Source organism: Pituophis catenifer, unplaced genomic scaffold (genome assembly GCF_029215685.1).
Source record: "Pituophis catenifer annectens isolate HBS135680 unplaced genomic scaffold, rPitCat1.0.hap2 SCAF_9, whole genome shotgun sequence".
In the NCBI taxonomy this organism is placed as follows: Eukaryota; Metazoa; Chordata; class Lepidosauria; order Squamata; family Colubridae; genus Pituophis; species Pituophis catenifer.
The window spans coordinates 5,420,146-5,438,231 of NW_027256889.1; the positions used below are offsets into that span (position 1 = coordinate 5,420,146).

The window sequence follows — 18,086 nt, forward strand, 5'->3', positions numbered from 1 at the left end:
AACTTCTGTTCCATTGGTTGATTGTTCTCACTGTCAGGAAATTTCTCCTTTATTTTTAGGTTGAATCTCTCCTTGATCAGTTTCCATCCATTATTCCTTGTCTGGCCTTCCAGTGCTTTAGAAAATAGCTTGACCCCCTCCTCTCTGTGGACTGCTATCATGTCTCTCCTGGTCCTTCTCTTCACTAGACTAGCCATGCCCGGTTCCTGCAACCGTTCATCGTATGTTTTGGCCTCCAGTCCCCTGATCATCTTTGTTGCTCTTCTCTGCACTTTTTCTAGAGTCTCAACATCTTTTTTATAGTGTGGTGACCAAAACCGGATGCAGTACTCTAGGTGTGGTCTTACTAAGGCTTTATAGAACAGTATTAGTACCTCACACGATCAGTTATGTTAGTATAATAATTTATGATGTTTGGTTCTAAATGTATGATTATGTTTTAAAATAGCTTTCTGCAGCTTGGAAAACTGCAGGAGGCCAAATTGGTTGGGGATTATAGGTAAATAGTCCAGACGTAAGCACCTGGGGATGGTGGATTTAGAATTTGGACACTGTGGTGTAAGCACATTCACACAATGGCTGTCATGGGAAACTAGCCCAAATAGGCAACCCCAGTCACAAAACACCTATAGGCAGTCCTCAACTTGCAGCCACAACTGGGATCAGAATTTTAGTTGCTAAGTAAAGCGGTTGATATGTGAATTGTGCCTGATTTTATGACCTGTTTTGTAATGGTTGTTAACCGAATCACTGCAATTGTTAAATGACTCATGGAGTTGATAAGCAAATCTGGCTACCCCCATCCCTTGACTTTAGTCATCTGCCTCGGAAGATTGCAAATGGTGATCACATAAGCCTGGGACCTTTGAATATAAACTATTAATTTAATTTACATTCTTCCTTGATCAATTTGGGAACAGTGAGTTTGCACCATTATAGGGTGCACTGGTGAGATTGCAACAGAATGGAGGGTGCATTCAAGAAAATACATAATATTTCAGGGATATTGTAATCGTTGTGGAAAATTAAATAATATGCAGGACTTTTCCAAAGGAAACAGGCTGAATATACAGTAGACAGAAGTTGAGGACAGGTCAGTCACAGGTTAGTGGAGCCACCTAGTGGTTACTTTGGTAACTAGCTCAATGTCAAAGGGAGTGCCTTGTTGAAGGAAATTGAAGGAAATGCAGTAAAAATTGTTTCTGTAAAAACTTTTTATTTTGCTTCATGACCAGAACCCCCCTCATGACACCTTCCCCAAAGTTCACCCAGCCTCTTTGTTACTAAACTTTTTGCAAGAACAATAATATCTAGGCAAAACTTTTTTTAATTCAAAGCCAATTGAGCTGCCCCTATTTCTTCGTTTATATTTTTTAATGTCTGCATTTGTGTTTGTGGAAGAGTGTCTTACTTGGTATTAGGGACTTGATGAACAGCTATTATATATTAGCTGCTTTTGTTTCTACCCCAGGTCTGGTGAAAAGAAAGAAAGAAAGAAAGAAAGAAAGAAAGAAAGAAAGAAAGAAAGAAAGAAAGGAAGGAAGGAAGGAAGGAAGGAAGGAAGGAAGGAAGGAAGGAAGGAAGGAAGGAAGGAAGGAAGGAAGGAAAGAAGGAAGGAAGGAAGAAAGGAAGAAAGGAAGGAAGGAAGGAAGGAAGGAAGGAAGGAAGGAAGGAAGGAAGGAAAAGGAAGGAAGGAAGGAAGAAAGAGCTTTCTTAAACTAAAATTTACTTTCCAAAACTTTTCATTAGAGTAACAAAGAAGCGAGGCAATTAAAATGCTAGGCTGAAATAGGAATTCCATCAGACAAAAGGATGCATTCCGTCTGTTCTTCCCCCCAAAAAACTTTGGATAAATCTGCCTAATTTGACAAACTTAACTGAAACAACATAGAGGAATGAACCCAAGTGCGATATAGCACAATGTGGCGCAGTATTTATATTTAATATGCACATAACAATATCATTTTTTCCTACACAACCACTAGACCAAACAAGAGTGGATTATATTTGAACTCAGCAGATTGTGCAAATCCGTCCCCCCCCCCCTTTTTTTTTTTATTCTCTAACCCCACAATAGTAGAATTTGAAAGCCTTGTTCTCAATTACTTACCAAAGCAAAGCAGATGCCCCCGTAATTTTACATCCAGGAGGTAACAAATGATGATCTGGGGAAAAATTGTCCTCGCATTATGTTTCTTCATATTCTTTCATTTGTCTTTTCAGTTTCTGCAGAATTTAAGAAAACAAATGAATGTAGGAATTGCAATGGAAACGGCATAAGATTTGTAATGGCTAGAATCTTGCATGAGGCAGCAATATTATTTTTTTAATCTTGCTTTTCAATCAAAATGGTTACATCATTATTATTACAGGTATTCTTGGCTTACAAGCCATTCATTGAAGGTTTTTAAGAAGAGATTGGACAGCCCTATCCAGAATGGTATAGGGCAGTGATGGCTAACCTTTTCCGGCCTGAGTGCCGAAAGTGTGCTCGCAAATATGCGCATGTGCCCCCGACCCCCCAAAATGCAATGCATACGTGCCCCCTGCATGCGCGTGAAGCCCCTCGCACATGCCATACTCCCCACACATGCGCATGAGGCCCCCCACACGTGCCACACTCCCACACATGCACACGTACCCCACACACACACACCTCACCCCCGTGCATGCACACCCAGCCCCCTTCATGCGCCCTGCCCCAGTGCATGCGCAGCAGACCTGACGACCAGCTGGCTAGCTGGAGGCACGTGAACTGGGGCAACGGCTCGCGTGCCCACTGAGAGGGCACTGCATGCCAGCTATAGCACACGTGCGATAGGTTCGCCATCATGGGTATAGGGTTTTTTGGTCAAGCAGGGGGTTGGACTAGAAGACCTCCGAGGTCCCTTCCAACTCTGTTATTCTATATTATTTAGCAATCATTCAAATATACAATGGTACTGAAACAAGTGATTTACAACCAGTCCTCACCGTTACAAGCACTGTAGCATCCCCATATTTACATGATCAAAATTCAGCCCCTTGGCAACTGGCATGTATCTATGATAGTTGCGGTGTTCCCAGGGTCCTTTGTGACCTTCCCAACTGGCTTCTGGCAAGCGAAGTCAATGGGGAACACAGGTTTGCTTAACGACGGCATTATTCGCTTAACAACTGCAGGGATTCACTTAACAGCCATGGCAAAAAAAAAGTTGTAAAATCGGGCACTTGACCAAGGAAATTCTGGTCCCAATAATGGTCGCAAGTTAGGACTCCCTGTTTATTATTATTAAAATACGAGTCCTTCCTCATGGGCTTGCAATGTAAAAGATGTCTCCATTGAAAAGGAAGGAAGGAGTGGGGGACACAAAACTCCAGCCTGACCCCCTTAAATTTGCAGCAGTAGCTAAATGGTAAAATCCAATTTGGTCTAGAAAATGGAAGACAGTGAGTGGGTTCAAGTCCCGTCTTAGGCAGGAAAGCCACTGGGTGACTTTGGGCCAGTCGCTCTTCAGTCCAACTCACCTCACAGGGTTGTTGTTGTGAGGAAACAAAGGAGGAAGGTGTGTTGGATATGTTATAAAAAATAAAATAAAATAAACACCTGGAAGAAAAACCACATATTTATTATATTCTCCTCCTCCTTTTCTTCCTCCTTCAAGTTTTTTTTTCCTGCCTTTTTTTCATACACAGCTCAAGACAGCAAACATGCCTCCTAATCTTTCCTCCTCCTCTTTTCCCCACAACAACAACCCTGTGAGGTGGGTTGGGCTGTGAGAAGCCAGTTTTTCGTGCCTAAGGCGGGACTAGAACTCACAGTCTCCTGGTTTCTAGGCCAGTGCCTTGACCATTGAATTAAATTGGCTTTTCTTTTGTTTTCTTTTTTTTTTTTTGAGGGCAATGGAACCATCTGGAAATGTTAATAGCCATCGATGCCTCAACCCCCATCACAAAATGGCTGCCTGAGGGAGAAAAAAAACAACCAGAACCCAAACCACCATTTCACAGACTGGCAATAATCAGGGAAGCTAAAAAGTGAATAATTCGCCTACGAGCCTTGAAGATAAGAGGCAGCCACCATGTCCCAAAACATGTTGCGGAATAATATTTCAGCTCCCTCAAGACCACCACCCCAAATTTCCCTGGATGCTGCTTCATCCCCTTACTTCTTTTTTTTTTTTTTTTTGCATTATCCTCCCAAGATGCTGCTTATTTATCGATTTGTTTTGTATGCTGCCTTTTTTCCCCATATACAATTCAGGGCAGCAAGCGAACGTACTTCTTACCCCTTTTCTCCTCCTCCCCCTCCTCCTCTTTTCCACACAACAACCTTGTGAGGCTGGTTGGGCTGAGACAAGAAGGAACGGTCCAAAGTCACCCAGCGGCTTTCCATGCCTAGGGGAGGATTAGAACTCAGAGCCTCCTGTGTTTCTCAGTCCTCTGAGGGAAGCTTGGCTGGGGAATCAGCCTCCACCATGATTACTGCTGGAATTATTATAGTTGTTGCTGGAGGGGGCAATTAACAGGCTTTGAAAACCTGACAGAGATCCTCTCTCCCTCATCTTATACTTCTTTATTCTTCCTTTTTTATTGTTGTCGGCCACCTAGAGTAGCCCCACATCGAGATAGGCAGCAAATAAATTCAACAAATAAAATAATGAATAGTAGAAGAGAATCAAGGCACGGCAATCTTGAGCCTTTTTCTCACGTGAGGAAAAGGCGAAGGGGATTATTTGCTGTTGGAATTTCCTTCTCAAAGGCCATCTCCCTATTGCTTTACTTCTCAAGCATTGGATCTCTCTGGATCCAATGCTAGTAATTTGACCTTATATTATTTAGGGGATGGCTCCTCACACATTATTTTTCAGGTTTCTAAATTTTTTTTAAGAGCTGTAACTATTAGAGGAGAACGCTGTAATTCCTCTCAGCCAAGGCTTCTGGTAGCCAACTGTTTATGTTACTTTCCCCACGTTCTTTTACAATTATATTTGTATTTTGGTCTGTGACCGCAAATAAGTTATTATTATTACTTCTCAAGCGCTGCCTCCAGACCTTCCTCGTGGCTGGCCGTCATGGGAGTTGTAGTCCAATGGCACAGCCATGTGGTAGGCTGGCCTGTTTGTACAGGGTGGGCTACAAGAAACATTATGGGTCAGCATGGATAACGCCAAGAGTGGGCAATCTGCACATCAGTTTTATGTTTATTGTTATTCTTTTTATAAATAACTCAAGGTGGTAACAAAACCTAATACTCCCTCCTCCCCCCCCCCAAAAAAAGCAACCCTGTGAGGTGGGTTGGGCTGAGAGAGAATGATTAGCCCAGTCACCCAGCTGGCTTTCATACCCAAGGCAGAACTAGAACTCACCGCCTCTTAGTGACTGACCCAGTCGTTCATGTCCAAGGATTAGAACCCAAGAGACTCCTAGTTTCTAAGCCAGCACCTTCACCACTATACTAAACTGGTTCTGAATGTGTTCACAAGAGTGGAAAACCTTTAAAGACAACAAATTCAGGACCTTGGCTCAGCCCATTATTTGCTTTGCTTAATCCTGCTTTAAGCAAGCCACTCTGGGCTGGGTTCATAACTGCATTACTAAATTAAGGGAAGTCATGTGCCACAAAGAAAAGTTGCATCGTCTGAACAGACACAAGTATGGCTTTCGTTATCCTGCAAATACCCACCTTCTCCACTCTGGTTCAGAAACATTCTCCCATAAGGTTGTGAAGACCTGGTTATGTGCCCAGGCCTGGGTTCCTCAGTGTTTTAAATCCCCATTTCTGGGTTATATCAACATCTATAGCAATAGTTTTACTCAGCAACTATTTAATCTATTTTGTATTGTTTTAAGGGTTTTATTTTTATGATGATGTACACCACTGAGTCTCTTGTTCAGATGGCAGCTATAGAAAGCAAATATATACATCTGCAACCAACAACTTTGTGTGGTTTGAAGTGGTATTGGGAAGAGGATGTAGTGTATGTGTCAAGATGCTTCTGGACCGCGTTTCCAACCCTCACCATCTCTTACATTCATGTATTTTATTTATTGAGGGTACAACCTGAAATCAGGGGAAAGACACAGAGGACCTACTAGTTTGGATCACGCCCTCCCATTACTCAGGTTCCTATTAAAAGACTTTTACTCCAGTTTTCACAGGTATGGTTTAGGCCCATCTTCTCTGACCAGCAAATATTCAGCAGCATCTTTTAGCATATTCTAAAGACTAATCCGCCCTGGTGCTGTTTTAGAACGCCTGAAAAATTACAGGAATGTAGGTATGAAAGTCTGGACTCTATGCCAGTAGGCCAGGTCTGTTCTTGTTAGGAATTAAATGCAGCTGCAAATTATCTTCTTTATTAACATTGTCACTTGCAAATACAGTACATTAAGAATTTTGTCCAAAAGTGGTTTTTGTTTGGGTTTTTTTTTGGTTAAAAAAAAATACAATTTTTAAATTACATATTTCTGGCTCTTCCAACTGCAATTTAGCAGCTTCCTTAACCCAGAAATACAATCCAAACCTTTTCATATTTTTAAAGTCTATTATTTATAGTATATACAAAGAACCACAGAACTGAAAAGTGTCCTTAGAAAAGTGACTCAAGCTTCCACACCCTTATGATCAACCCTCGTAGTATGGGGCTAGGTTGCATTTTTTTCATAAAAGAAAAGAAATTTACCCCAGCACTATCATTGAGAGTGTAAGGTTTTTCTTCCAAGAAAGAGTCTGCTCTGCTGCCATCTTTTGACCAAGTGTACCTGCTACTTTGTAAAATTACTCTCCAGTGTTGCAAGAGCACATACAAAAATGACAAGTACAGGTAGCAAGCATGACATACACAAGTCAGGCTAAGAGTGTCAAGGCCCTTCAATGCTTCATTAGCAGATAAAATTATCTCTCACAAAGATTTTCCTTTTTGCTCCAAATGAGAGGAATCCAGGCTGAATTATTATTGCCTTTGTTCATATTCTGCTACATCTAATGTCCATCAAGATCATTCTTGGCTTGTTCTTTCAATGCTTCTGTGGCATAATTGATTCCTGGGAATCCCGTCGCTGCCAAGATCCAGCCCTGTCGCATGACGGAATGATTTTCTAAAGTTTTTTTTTTTTAATTTTTTGTTTCCCTGAAGTCTATATCCAACAATAATCAAGTAGTAAAAATGGAAGTACCCTGTAAAAAAAGAGAAAGCAGAAAGTTAAAGCAAAGGTCTAACTTGATATTTAGCATGTTTGCAAGCAGTGTTCACTATATTTCTTCGGGAGACAGCCTTTATCTCAAGACATCTCTGGGATCTAGTTATGCTGTTGTCTATTTTTCTAGTGCCATTTATTTTTATCTTTTGCTACAGGTAGCCCTCGACTTATGAATATAATTGGGAGCAGAATTTTCATTGCTAAGCAAGGCAGTCATTAAATGAGTTGTGCCCAGTTTTATTATCTTTTTTGTTAAGCAAATCATGCAGTCGTTAAGCAAATCCAGCCTCCCCTATTGACTTGGCTTGTAAGAAGCCCCCTGGGAAGGTCACAAATAGCAATTACATGACCTTGCATGATCCAACTGTGGCAAATACATACTTGTTGCCAAGCGCTCAAATTTTGATCATGTGACCACGGGGATGTTGTGACCGTCATAAGCAGAAGGATCAGTTGCAAGTCACTATTTCAGTGCCATTGTTACTTTGAACAGTTGCTAAATGAATAGCTGTTTTAGTCGAGGTCTACTTGTATATATTCTAAGCAGAAATGCTTCAGTAAATCTATTGGGTATTTCCACTAGACAGAATATGCATTGCCTACACATTCAGCAGTATGTCATGAGGCTACTAACATCAAGACAAAGATCACTTCACATCTATAATTTAAAAAAAAAAAAAAAACAGCTCCATTTATTAGTTAGGCTCTTTGCAGATCAAGGCCACCCCAAATTCTCTGAAGCACCGAGTGTCTCTGTTGCCCTCCTTATTTGTAGCATTGATTCAAAGGAGTGAATCAACTTCTGAAAAGTGAGAGCTTCTTAGCAATTCCAACAACCAGCTAGTTTGGAAGGAACATACCTATGTCATCTAGCTGTTGCCGTTACCACACCTGGGGACTAAAATTTTCCAGTAACAAACGCCGACCCTCCTCGTAATCATCCTCATCCACGTTGACTAGCAGCCGAATAGCTTCCTGGCCCACAGCTTCTTTGAGTGAGTCTGTGATGAAGACGCCTTTCAATGCCTCAAGCAGAGAGCCGTTCATGTAGTCACTCCAAAAGGCATCCAGGTAAGAGAGCTCTGAGAACTTGATGTCACAGATGATTGAGCCCAGGTCGCGGGATTTCAGGATAGTGTTCGACTGCCCAAACACATCAAACTGACGCTCCAAATGGTTCTGCTTATTGGACATCACATTCTGACGCAAGACAGGCTCATGCTGACAATATTCTGCCCGAACACGAAGCCGGATGTCTGAGAGGAACACACGAAAGAGAGAGAGAGAGAAAGAGAAGGAGGGGGAAGAAAAAAGAGGGCCATTAGAGCTGTCAATCACAAACAGAGCAAGAAGACAAACACACAGTCATGCAGCGGTATTCTAGGGTCAGGCTTTCAATAGTCCTGAGCATAAAGACCAACCAAACTTAAGCTCAAACCCATTCAGGATTCCCCCAAAATTCAGGGACCTGAAGAAGTCAGGCTCAGCAAGGGGCATTTCCACTAATTTTTAGGTGTTCCTTTGGCACAAAGTTAGAGCTGAACTTCATTTATACTTATCTGTTAGCTTCCATAGTCAGCCTGCAACACCTCCCCATTTCAAATTAAATATGAATACACATCCAGCCTCAATTCCTACCCAGAGGAGCAAAAGAACAAATCCCTTAGTGTAGCATATCCTCCACCATTACCATCTATGCCTGCTATCAGCCGTCAACATGGGTCTTAATATGATGTACATAGGTTTCAGTCAATGGAAGTTAACTTATACATCTAAAACAACTTGAATTAATGGAATGTAAGGCAAGATCAACCTGATCTATTGGCTGGATTTGAAGAGAGTCTGAACTTAAAACGAGGGACCTATTCTGCACACAGCCTTGTTTATATTCTGAACATACTGACATGCTGCTAGGCAGGTTTACTACTGTGGTGCAGATGCCTCACTAATGAGCAAAGTTCAGCTCTAACTATGGACTGTGGAAGGAAAAGAACAGGTCTGTTTTGTTCAGTCACCCCCAATGTTATCGTCAGCATTATAGCTGAACGTGTTAAAAGGTTCAAAAGGGAGGGATAAATGGAACGAATACAGAGTAAGATACGTTTAAGAAAAATGAGGCAGGTGGTGCATTACATACGCTCAATAAGGCCGTCAGCTTTAATTTCTCTGTGTCTTGTGGTCATCACCTGTAGAAGCATTAACTCAAAGTGCAGTCACAGCCCTTTTCCAGTAACTTTGCACGGCCTGGAGACCAAACCCACCCACACCACCAAGCTACAAGCAGCTTTTCAGTAGATGAGAGCCCTCAAGCAGCATGACCTTCAGAATCCTTCACCACCACCCCCAACCCCAGATGGGCAACAGCAAAGCTGTGCAACGAACTGCATTTAACAGTGGCCCATAGCATTGATTCATTTTTAATTCAATGGCAGACAGACAGGGAGCAGCAAAATTTAAACACATGTTTAAAGACCTGCATGAGCTTCTACTGGAAACAGTTCCTTTCCTCCCACATTTATGATCATTGTACCAGAAGGTTGCTAATCCATACACTCAAAACCTGTTCGCCTTAAAGGACTTCAGCTGCTGGGCCACTGGAAACCATTTTGGGGTTCCAAATACAGGTTCCCACCCAATTGCTGACTGGATACATATAAGTTGAAAATCCCCCTTTGCACTGTACACAGCTTAAAATACAGACTTTTTGCATCCATGACTTGGCACATGATTTCATCAGAACAGTTCACCCAGTTTCTAATATCAACAACGTTCTGGAGTACTTCATGAGGCAGCTGTCAGAGTTGGCGTTAACATACTGGCAATCATTGAATCATAGTTACATTGCACTTGAACGGATTTAGCCGCTTTCTTTCCTCCCCAGGACACGATGAGAATTAAGACCGTATGAAAGAATCCCAGCTTTTATTTCCAAACAGGCAGGAAACGTATCAAATTACAGGCTCTGGCTATGTGGGAAAGGTCTTCTGCATAAATGACTCCTAGACTGTGGGAATTAGTTCAACCATTTTCCACAGCCAGCAGTAATGCAAGCTCTGAACAGCTGCACTGAATTAAAACACTAAACTCATGGGCAAAAACACCAGCTGAGGCAGCACAAACACTATCACACCCACCCGCCCACCCACCCCATCATTTCCAGGCCCCGGTCCCAGTGAAATAATCCCACTGTGGTTATTATGTAGAAGTAAAGACAAACTTGAAAAACTTGTTTCTGAGCCAGATACTGCGCGCAGGCTTCTGCCAATGTCTTTTCCCAAGTTTGAATCACAGTAGCAAGAATGAAGGAAATACCTTCAGGTCCATTGTCACTCAAGTAGGATGGTTTCAGAGAAGGAGGCCTGTCACCTCAATATCCATGCAACCCCCATTAGTGTGTGTTCAACACTATTAAAAGATTACAAACCAAGATCAGGTGACCCAACAGGAACCAGAGAACTTTAAATTCTCAGTTTCCAAAACATGTTGGGACCTACAGATCATCCTGAATCAGATATAATCTTTATTTATTTATTTATAATAAATTAATAATTATATATTATGCCACCCACTCCCCAAAACAAAAACTTAAAATATTTACAGGCCAACAAAAACCAATACAGACAATGAAACCACAGAGAAAGGCCTCCACTGCGCTGAAGGCCACAAGTCCCAAAGTCCAAGGCTGTGTCCCTCACAGCTTGTATAAGAGTGCTGCAGGGTCCAGTTGCAGGTTCGCTTCTAACATAGAAGAAGCGTTGAAGAGGCAGGTGAAATAATCAAGTGGGACACACTTAGTTTTTGCTTTTAAACTTGTTTGGGTATTTTTACCAGTGTCTGGTACTTGGCCCGCTTGCCTGGGCCAATACTTATGCTTTTCCAGGGATGGATTTCAACTGTGGACCGAGAGAAACATGGTTCAAGACTTTTAGCACATGGTAACATCAAGAAATCATTCTGAGATTCAATATTGTAAAAGAACACAAAAAAATGGAGTAAGGAACCTAAGCTAACTGCTGACATGGACTGCTGCAGATATCAGACTGAATACAGATATTTCTCTACAAGGTCATTAACAGGTAGTCCTCGACTTGCAACCATAAATGGGGGGCAGAATTTCTGTTGTTCGGCAAGGTGGTTGTTAAAGTGAGTTGTGCCCAGTTTTACAACCTCTTTGCCATGGTTGTTAAAGTGAATCACTGAACTTGTTAAAAGAATCATGCGGTTGTTAAGCAAACCCAGCATCCCCCTCATTGGCCTTGCTTATTGGAAGTCGCGAGGAAGGTTGCAAAGGGTGATCACGTGATCCTGGGATGCTTGCAACTGTCATAAATATATACTAGTTGCCAAGTTGCCTGAATTCTGATCACGTGACCATGGCGATGCAGTGCAGGGACTGATTTTAAGTCACTTTTTCAGTGCTGTTGTAACCTCAAAAAGTCACTAAGCAAATGATTGTAAGTTGAGGATTACCTGTGGGGTTTTTATTATTGTTATTGAGGACAAAGTGACACACAAATCATTATTATTATTATATTTACTGGAACTGGGAAATACTAACTAGTGACAACAATGAATAATTTCAGGAATATCAACAATTATGAATGCATATACCAATAATAAATGTTGGCTAGCCAGAAGGAACTGCCCAATCAAACTGATGTGAAGAATGTTGTTAAGGGTATTTCCACCCCAATCAAAGGGATAAAAAAGGAGCCCCCAAGAATCCCATAGCAGTTATAATGGTCTGATACCTGCAGCAGTAATTATATGCAAAATTAAGATCAGTTGATAGGGAGGCCTTCAATGGACTGACACATCAAAGAATGGCAACTCCCAAAGAGCAAATCCCTCATAGCTAAACTATCTCAGCCTGTTTCCATCACATTAGGGGTGGGCAACTATAGCAACTTTATGCCCTATGGACTTCAACTCCCAGAATTCCTGAGCCAGCATGGCTGACTCAGGAATTCTAGAAGCACAGAATTCTGGAAGAATTCTGGAACCACAGGTCATAAAATTGCCATAGTTGCTGACCCTTGCATCAGGCCCTGCTGAAGGTTTGGGGCACAAGGCCCCCACAGTGCCAGTCTGGAGTAACTCTAACCAGTATCATAAACCCAGGAGCTGACAGTGCAGCCCTGTCCCCTATGGGCATTCAAAACAAGTGGCTGTCTGAGAGGCTGGCATGCAGGGTGGGCAACCTTTTTTTTTTTTTCTAGAAATAGTAACTCAGCAGATATCATAAAATACAAATTTGCTTTTCACAAAGTACTGGTGGAAATTCGGGTGCATGGATTCATTTACCTTTGCGAGACCATTCTGTGAGGAGAGTGCACAAGTGAGACAGAGTCTCTTTATCATCAACTTTTGCTTAGTAACCTGGAATTTAAATGGTGGATTGAGAAAGAATTGGCAGAAATCAAGCAGCAACAAAAAAATGTTCATTCGGGAGTTTGCATGGATTTTTCTTCATTACGGTATTGCTCTTTCAAACTGAGATAGCTTACAGTACTATAGCACACCAGGAAGGGAGACTCCCAGGTTTAGTTTTGCAACTCAGAAAGCTAATAAAATAGCAGAGCTCATTTCAGAAGCAGCTGCCTATGAATCTTAAATTCTGCCTCAGTGAAGCAAGGTAATGTTACAAAGAATACAGGCAACAGTCTAGGTGTTGAATGAAGCTTACAGTTTGATCCTTGCACCTACCCGGCAGTAGCCTTAGCTGCACCTTGAAGTTGCAGACTCATTGTATTATTTTTGAACATTCTTCATTAGAACCTATGGCCTGTAAATTGGTCACATGGTAAGACAAGTGTTTTTGTGCATTCACTTTTGTTTCATTTGCATTGCACTGACACAAACACAATAGCACAAGAGAGTTCTGCAGGGATCATCTGCCAGCCCTGGGTATCCACTGGCTGAGTGAGGGTGCTATAAACTAGGCAGATGGAACACACTTCCAAATAAGGAAACTGTAAACACATTATGTGGTTTGTCACAGACAACGGTCCACCTGCAGATTTCACAGTTTTCTTATGCAGAGTCTTTAGCTAGTAAGAAAGATATATAGAATCTGAGACAACCTTAAATTATTCAAAGGACATAAAATATGCTGGTCTTAGAGACAGGCACTTACGCAGAGCTGGAAACCAAGACAGAAATCTGACTGTTAATTCATCTGTATGATTTTAGTTTACAATTTAGATACGTACTGCTGATGTCAGAGTATAATTTCAACAGATGACTACTACCAACCAAGGCAGGAGGATAAAACTTCTTAGAAAATCAGAAGAAACCAGGCAGCACCAACAGAGCTATTCAATAATAGCTCAAATCAAGTGTTGGCCTTTGATAAAAGGATGGGCAAGTCATTCCAAAGAATACAACAGCTATTTACTTGGCAAACATATTCAATGTTGTCTCCAATCAATAATATGGCTCTATTACTCATGAGTTTTATTACTACCATCCCACAGAGAATGAACTTGTGGTATGTATGAACTTCTTGCAGGAATGATTATTTTCCTGATGACTTAGTAGGAAAAAAAAACTAGCTTCAAAAGAAACTTGGTTTATCCTCCAGTTTTTGTTATTTATCTAAATGTAAAAAAGGCCTTTCAAATCTTTCCATTCTGAGCCCAGAAGTCTTTCATTTGGAATTAATGCTTTCATCAGAATTGTTTTTCATTTGAAATTAATAAAAGTGGAAATAACCAGATTATCTTGCATTTCTCCAGCTCAACACAGAGATCATCATCAAAGTCATTAAGATACTCTCTTCAAGACCAGCATATGAAACACTTCAGTGTACTGAAATAAGTCTCCCCAAAGCTGATGTTATGGATATCCAAGTTGGAAGGCATTCATAAAATTTGTTGTTACACAAGATGCCCAAGAAAATTTTGTATGAAACTGGGGTATATATTTTGAGCATAAATTTGTTTTGATAGCAGTGGAAAAAATAGTTGTCCGTTACCAAATTACACAGGGAACTGAACACAAATTCTGTGAAGTGGGTTGGAGACTTCCCACCTTCTCTCAAGGAGGGGCCAAAAACTCCTATTCTCGTTTAGTGGAACCACGTCTTAATATCAGGTTTAAACTGCACTTAATATTGTAAGCCAAACCTCAGGCTCCTTCACAAGACAGCCTCTGTAAATTCAGCTACTGCATCTCTTTTTTCTCCCCCAACCAACTCTACTCCCTCGTGATTCTAGTCAAAGAAAGAGAGAAATAGAACAAATGACCCTTAATTGAAACCAAGATTGCTAATGTGTTTTAGAGTGGTTTCATGGGTTTTCAAAACAAAAATTAAAAAACCCAGATCAAATGCATCCCAAGAACATAGCACATGCCAGGCAGACACCTACCACAAGTCACTTTGGTGGGAGCTGGAACCTCCTGCTTTGGAGCAGAAGACGCTTTAGCTCCCCGCCGTCTACAAAGAGAAGTAGCCTTAGATCGACCTCTGCTTACTCGCTTCCTTTTGCTCGAATTGGAGCCTAGAAAATGAAAGAGGGGAGGGGGGGAAATGATATAAGTCTTTATGATGCTCCCCAATAGCGTAGCAATAAATATAAGACAATATCTGTAGCTCAGGATTGAATTGTGAGATCCTTGGCGCTCTCCAAGCTTGGTTGTTTGCTTGCAGATGTTTCATTACTGACTAGCTAACATCAGCGCTAGCAAGTGTGGGGCTCGCTAAAAATAAATCTCATGTTACACAAATCTGTCATTCTACATCCATGGTTCATGAATTTCAAACACCAGATAACAATTGGTTATCTGAAAAAGTAACAATTTTAATTAGCAATTTTATGATGTTTGTGTGTCTATATTTTTCTTGACTGTACACCGCCTTGAGTCCTACGGGAGAAAGGCGGTATAGAAATATAATAAATAAATAAATAAATAAATAAAAATGTTAGTTTAAAATGGATCTTTGATTAGGCCCAGGACTATACTGCTTAGTATTAATATCCTGACTTTTATAAAAAATTCAGCATCTGTAACCAATACAAAGACAAATCAGAGCATAGAATATTGTCTTTTCAAATTTACACACCTGTCTCCCACTGATCATGTCGAGGCTCTGAAGAGGCTGAATTCAGACAGTTGTCCATTTGTTGGTCTGCTGATAGAACAGATGGTCCATAGGTGTATCTCTCAGGAGAAACTAGAATTAAACGTTTTGAAAGTTAGGCAGTACTTCAAATGGAACAGTTCTGCAAGGAAACATCACCCGTTGGTCAAATCGGCTTGGATTCCAGTTCTGCTGATGTTCTTATGATCACAATATTCAAAACAATAATATATGCAAGGAATTATTCAGTGCCTGAAATTGCCATAACCATTTTCCCCCTTTAACATTTATCCTACTATAAGTAAAACTGCTACAAAATAGGTAGAAATGACCTAGGTTAAATATCCACTAAGAAAAGAAACTGTTATTCTGTGAGATTCGATCAACAATGAAATGTTACATTTTTCCTACTGCTCCAATCCAGTACCTGTACGCTGCCTTTTCAGGGTAACATATGGCAATAGATCATGCCTTGTTAGCACCCTCAGGAGCTGTAAAAGCTGCACAAAGTTGGTTTCATCACATTTGCCTCTCCTCTCCAATTCCAGGAGCAGTTGGACACCATTCTTTGGCTGCCATTTCTCTGCAACTGCCTCAAGGTTGCTGTTGTTCCTGCCCAAATTACACCAGCATGGATTTTTCCTCTTCCAGTTTTCTAATGCCGGTGAGGTAAGCTCAGAACCACCTTCTTCTTCTGCCGCCACAGTCCAAAGGGCCGGATCCAATGGATGAGTCCAGGGCTGTGTCTCATCCAGAAGGAACGAGAGCACTTCCACATCATTCTCTGTGAGCTGAGAACCAATGACTTCAAACATCTGATGCAGGGAAACCATCCCATAATATTCAAGGCATTCTTCCTCTTCCCAAATGTGGGCAAAAAGTTGCCTTCTCATGTCAGCCATGTAAAAACACAAATCCTAGGAAGCTTTAAAGACTACAAGCTAGGATTGAACAGATACACTGTATTCTGAAAACAGACGGAAAAAGAAGAGTCTCTTGCCAAGTTAAATTAAGAAAATACAGAAACTGATCTGAAGCCTTGAAGGAAAATTCTTTCAGAATCCCAGTTTCACCACACAAGGATCTGTAAATGAGAAATGAGAGTTACTGGATCAGATCAAACCTTCCACTGTTGCCTCAATTAAGACAACAATAACCATACAGATCTAGGTCAGTAATACTACATGCCTACAGTGTGTGTGTGTGTGTACACTTCCACGCACGTGCTTTTGAGTCAAGTGTTGACTCCTTGGACAAGCCCTTTCCGTTTTCTTGGTCACCTTTTTTTTCCTCCAGAAGTGCTTGCCATTAACTCCTTCCTTAAGGCAGAGAGAGTGACTAACATAAAAGACACCCAGCTGTTTTGCTGCCTCACCAGGCAAAACAAGAACTGAGCAGTCTCACGGCTTCTATCCTGGTGCCTTTAAGCCAGCACAAACTGGCTGCTAACGAGGCTAAGTGGGAGGGGGGAAAACGGGCCAGAGGGCCGTTCTACTTCCGATTCCCCCCCCCAACAAAAGCCAGCGACGACCCCTTTCTCGCAGTGCCCTTTGGACAAGGCAAAATGCCGTTTCATGGCCGACCAGACCGACGCCTTTCCGACAGCATGCAAGGCACGGACACACCGCACGAGGGCAGCCGCGGCCTTTTCCTGCCGCCCCCCCGGAGCAGCACAAACATCCGAGGTGTGGACGAACTCCGCTTGGCGCAGCCGCCGCCGCCGCCCCCCCCCCGCCGCCCGAAACTCCGCCCTTGCAGGGACCGAGAGCCCCGCCCACAGAAGGGGAGGGGCGGCGGTCGTCTCCCCGTCGGAACAACCGTCTGAAGCCCCTCCCCCACGGCTCGCTTCACCTGTTTTTGACATCCCCTCCCCCACTTCCTCGACCTCGGAAGCCTCCCGCGCCCCTCCCCCTCGTTGTTTTTCCCTTCCCCTCCCCCCACGTCGCCTCTTTCTCCCTCCCGCGGCAGGTTTTGACATTTCGCTCCTCTTCCCATTTCTTTTAATCCTCGCGCACCCCCTCCCCCCCCCCCACGCCCATCGTTGTTTTTCTGTCAGTAGGCCACCCCCTCAAATACACCTCACGACTACCGCCTCCTCCCTTGCTTTCCTTCTTTTATCGGCGCCCCCCACCCGACTCCCTCATCCTGAAATCCCGGTGTCCTTCCCCACCTTTTTCCTGACCTACTTTCCTACTTCGGTACGAAATAAAATTGGCCCCTCACCGGATCTCCCGTCGCCCACAGCCGTCACCGCCGCCGTTTCAATCTTTCTGGCACCTTCGACTCATCTGCGCCTGCGCTCCCCACGGGTAGGCACTTGGCCGCGCATGCGCTCCAAGGCTGTTTGTGTCTCGCTCGCACCCAACTAGGCGTCGAGGCGGCCTATCCTGCGCATGCGCCGGGGCCGTCCCTCAGCGGACTAAGCGATGTCGTTCCCTGCGTCGCGTTCCCCCCGTTCACGTGGCACCTCGCTACTGTCCCCGTGACTCACGTGCGGGGTGGGGTTAGTCATTCAATAACAACAACTGCCGCGCCCTCACCCCCGGATCGGAGTCGGCGCTCCCGCGCCCTGATTTGGGCTGAACTGAAAGCGAGACTGACCTGAGGCGAAAAAGGCGAGCCCGCCGTCTTTATGCTCTAACAGCGACGCAGTGTTTACGTAAAGTGTCGTCAAGGAAACGGCGCTGATTGCGTAAGCGCCCTCAGGAGTCTATGCGGAGGCGGGGCCCAGACACACAAAAGAGGGAGGAGGGGGAGCAGGGAGGAGAACGAAGCGCAGGTCTTCATCCTCGTGACGGGGCGGGGCTAAAGAGGGGCCAGG

At 42.9% G+C, this 18,086-nt stretch overlaps 1 protein-coding gene and 1 long non-coding RNA gene across 3 annotated transcripts; both read right to left on the minus strand.

Moving 5' to 3' along the window:
• Positions 1-6,323: 6,323 nt before the first annotated feature.
• Positions 6,324-17,957, minus strand: DEDD2 (death effector domain containing 2). 2 transcript variants are annotated; one of them, XM_070949890.1, is made up of 6 exons: positions 17,867-17,957; positions 15,693-16,349; positions 15,248-15,358; positions 14,553-14,684; positions 8,043-8,438; positions 6,324-7,159 (listed from the first exon to the last, which is right to left on the minus strand). In XM_070949890.1, exons 2-5 carry the CDS (start codon positions 16,165-16,167, stop codon positions 8,065-8,067), a joined length of 1,092 nt encoding a protein of 363 aa, XP_070805991.1. In that variant the 5' UTR covers positions 16,168-16,349; positions 17,867-17,957; the 3' UTR covers positions 6,324-7,159; positions 8,043-8,064. The 2 variants fall into 2 exon arrangements, with proteins under 2 accessions (XP_070805991.1, XP_070805990.1); XM_070949889.1 differs by lacking the exon at positions 17,867-17,957 and adding an exon at positions 17,489-17,579.
• On the minus strand, positions 10,697-14,540 carry LOC139321232 (uncharacterized). The gene is made up of 2 exons (XR_011600761.1): positions 12,487-14,540; positions 10,697-11,075 (listed from the first exon to the last, which is right to left on the minus strand). It is a non-coding gene; the product is annotated as an uncharacterized lncRNA (long non-coding RNA).
• Positions 17,958-18,086: the final 129 nt, after the last annotated feature.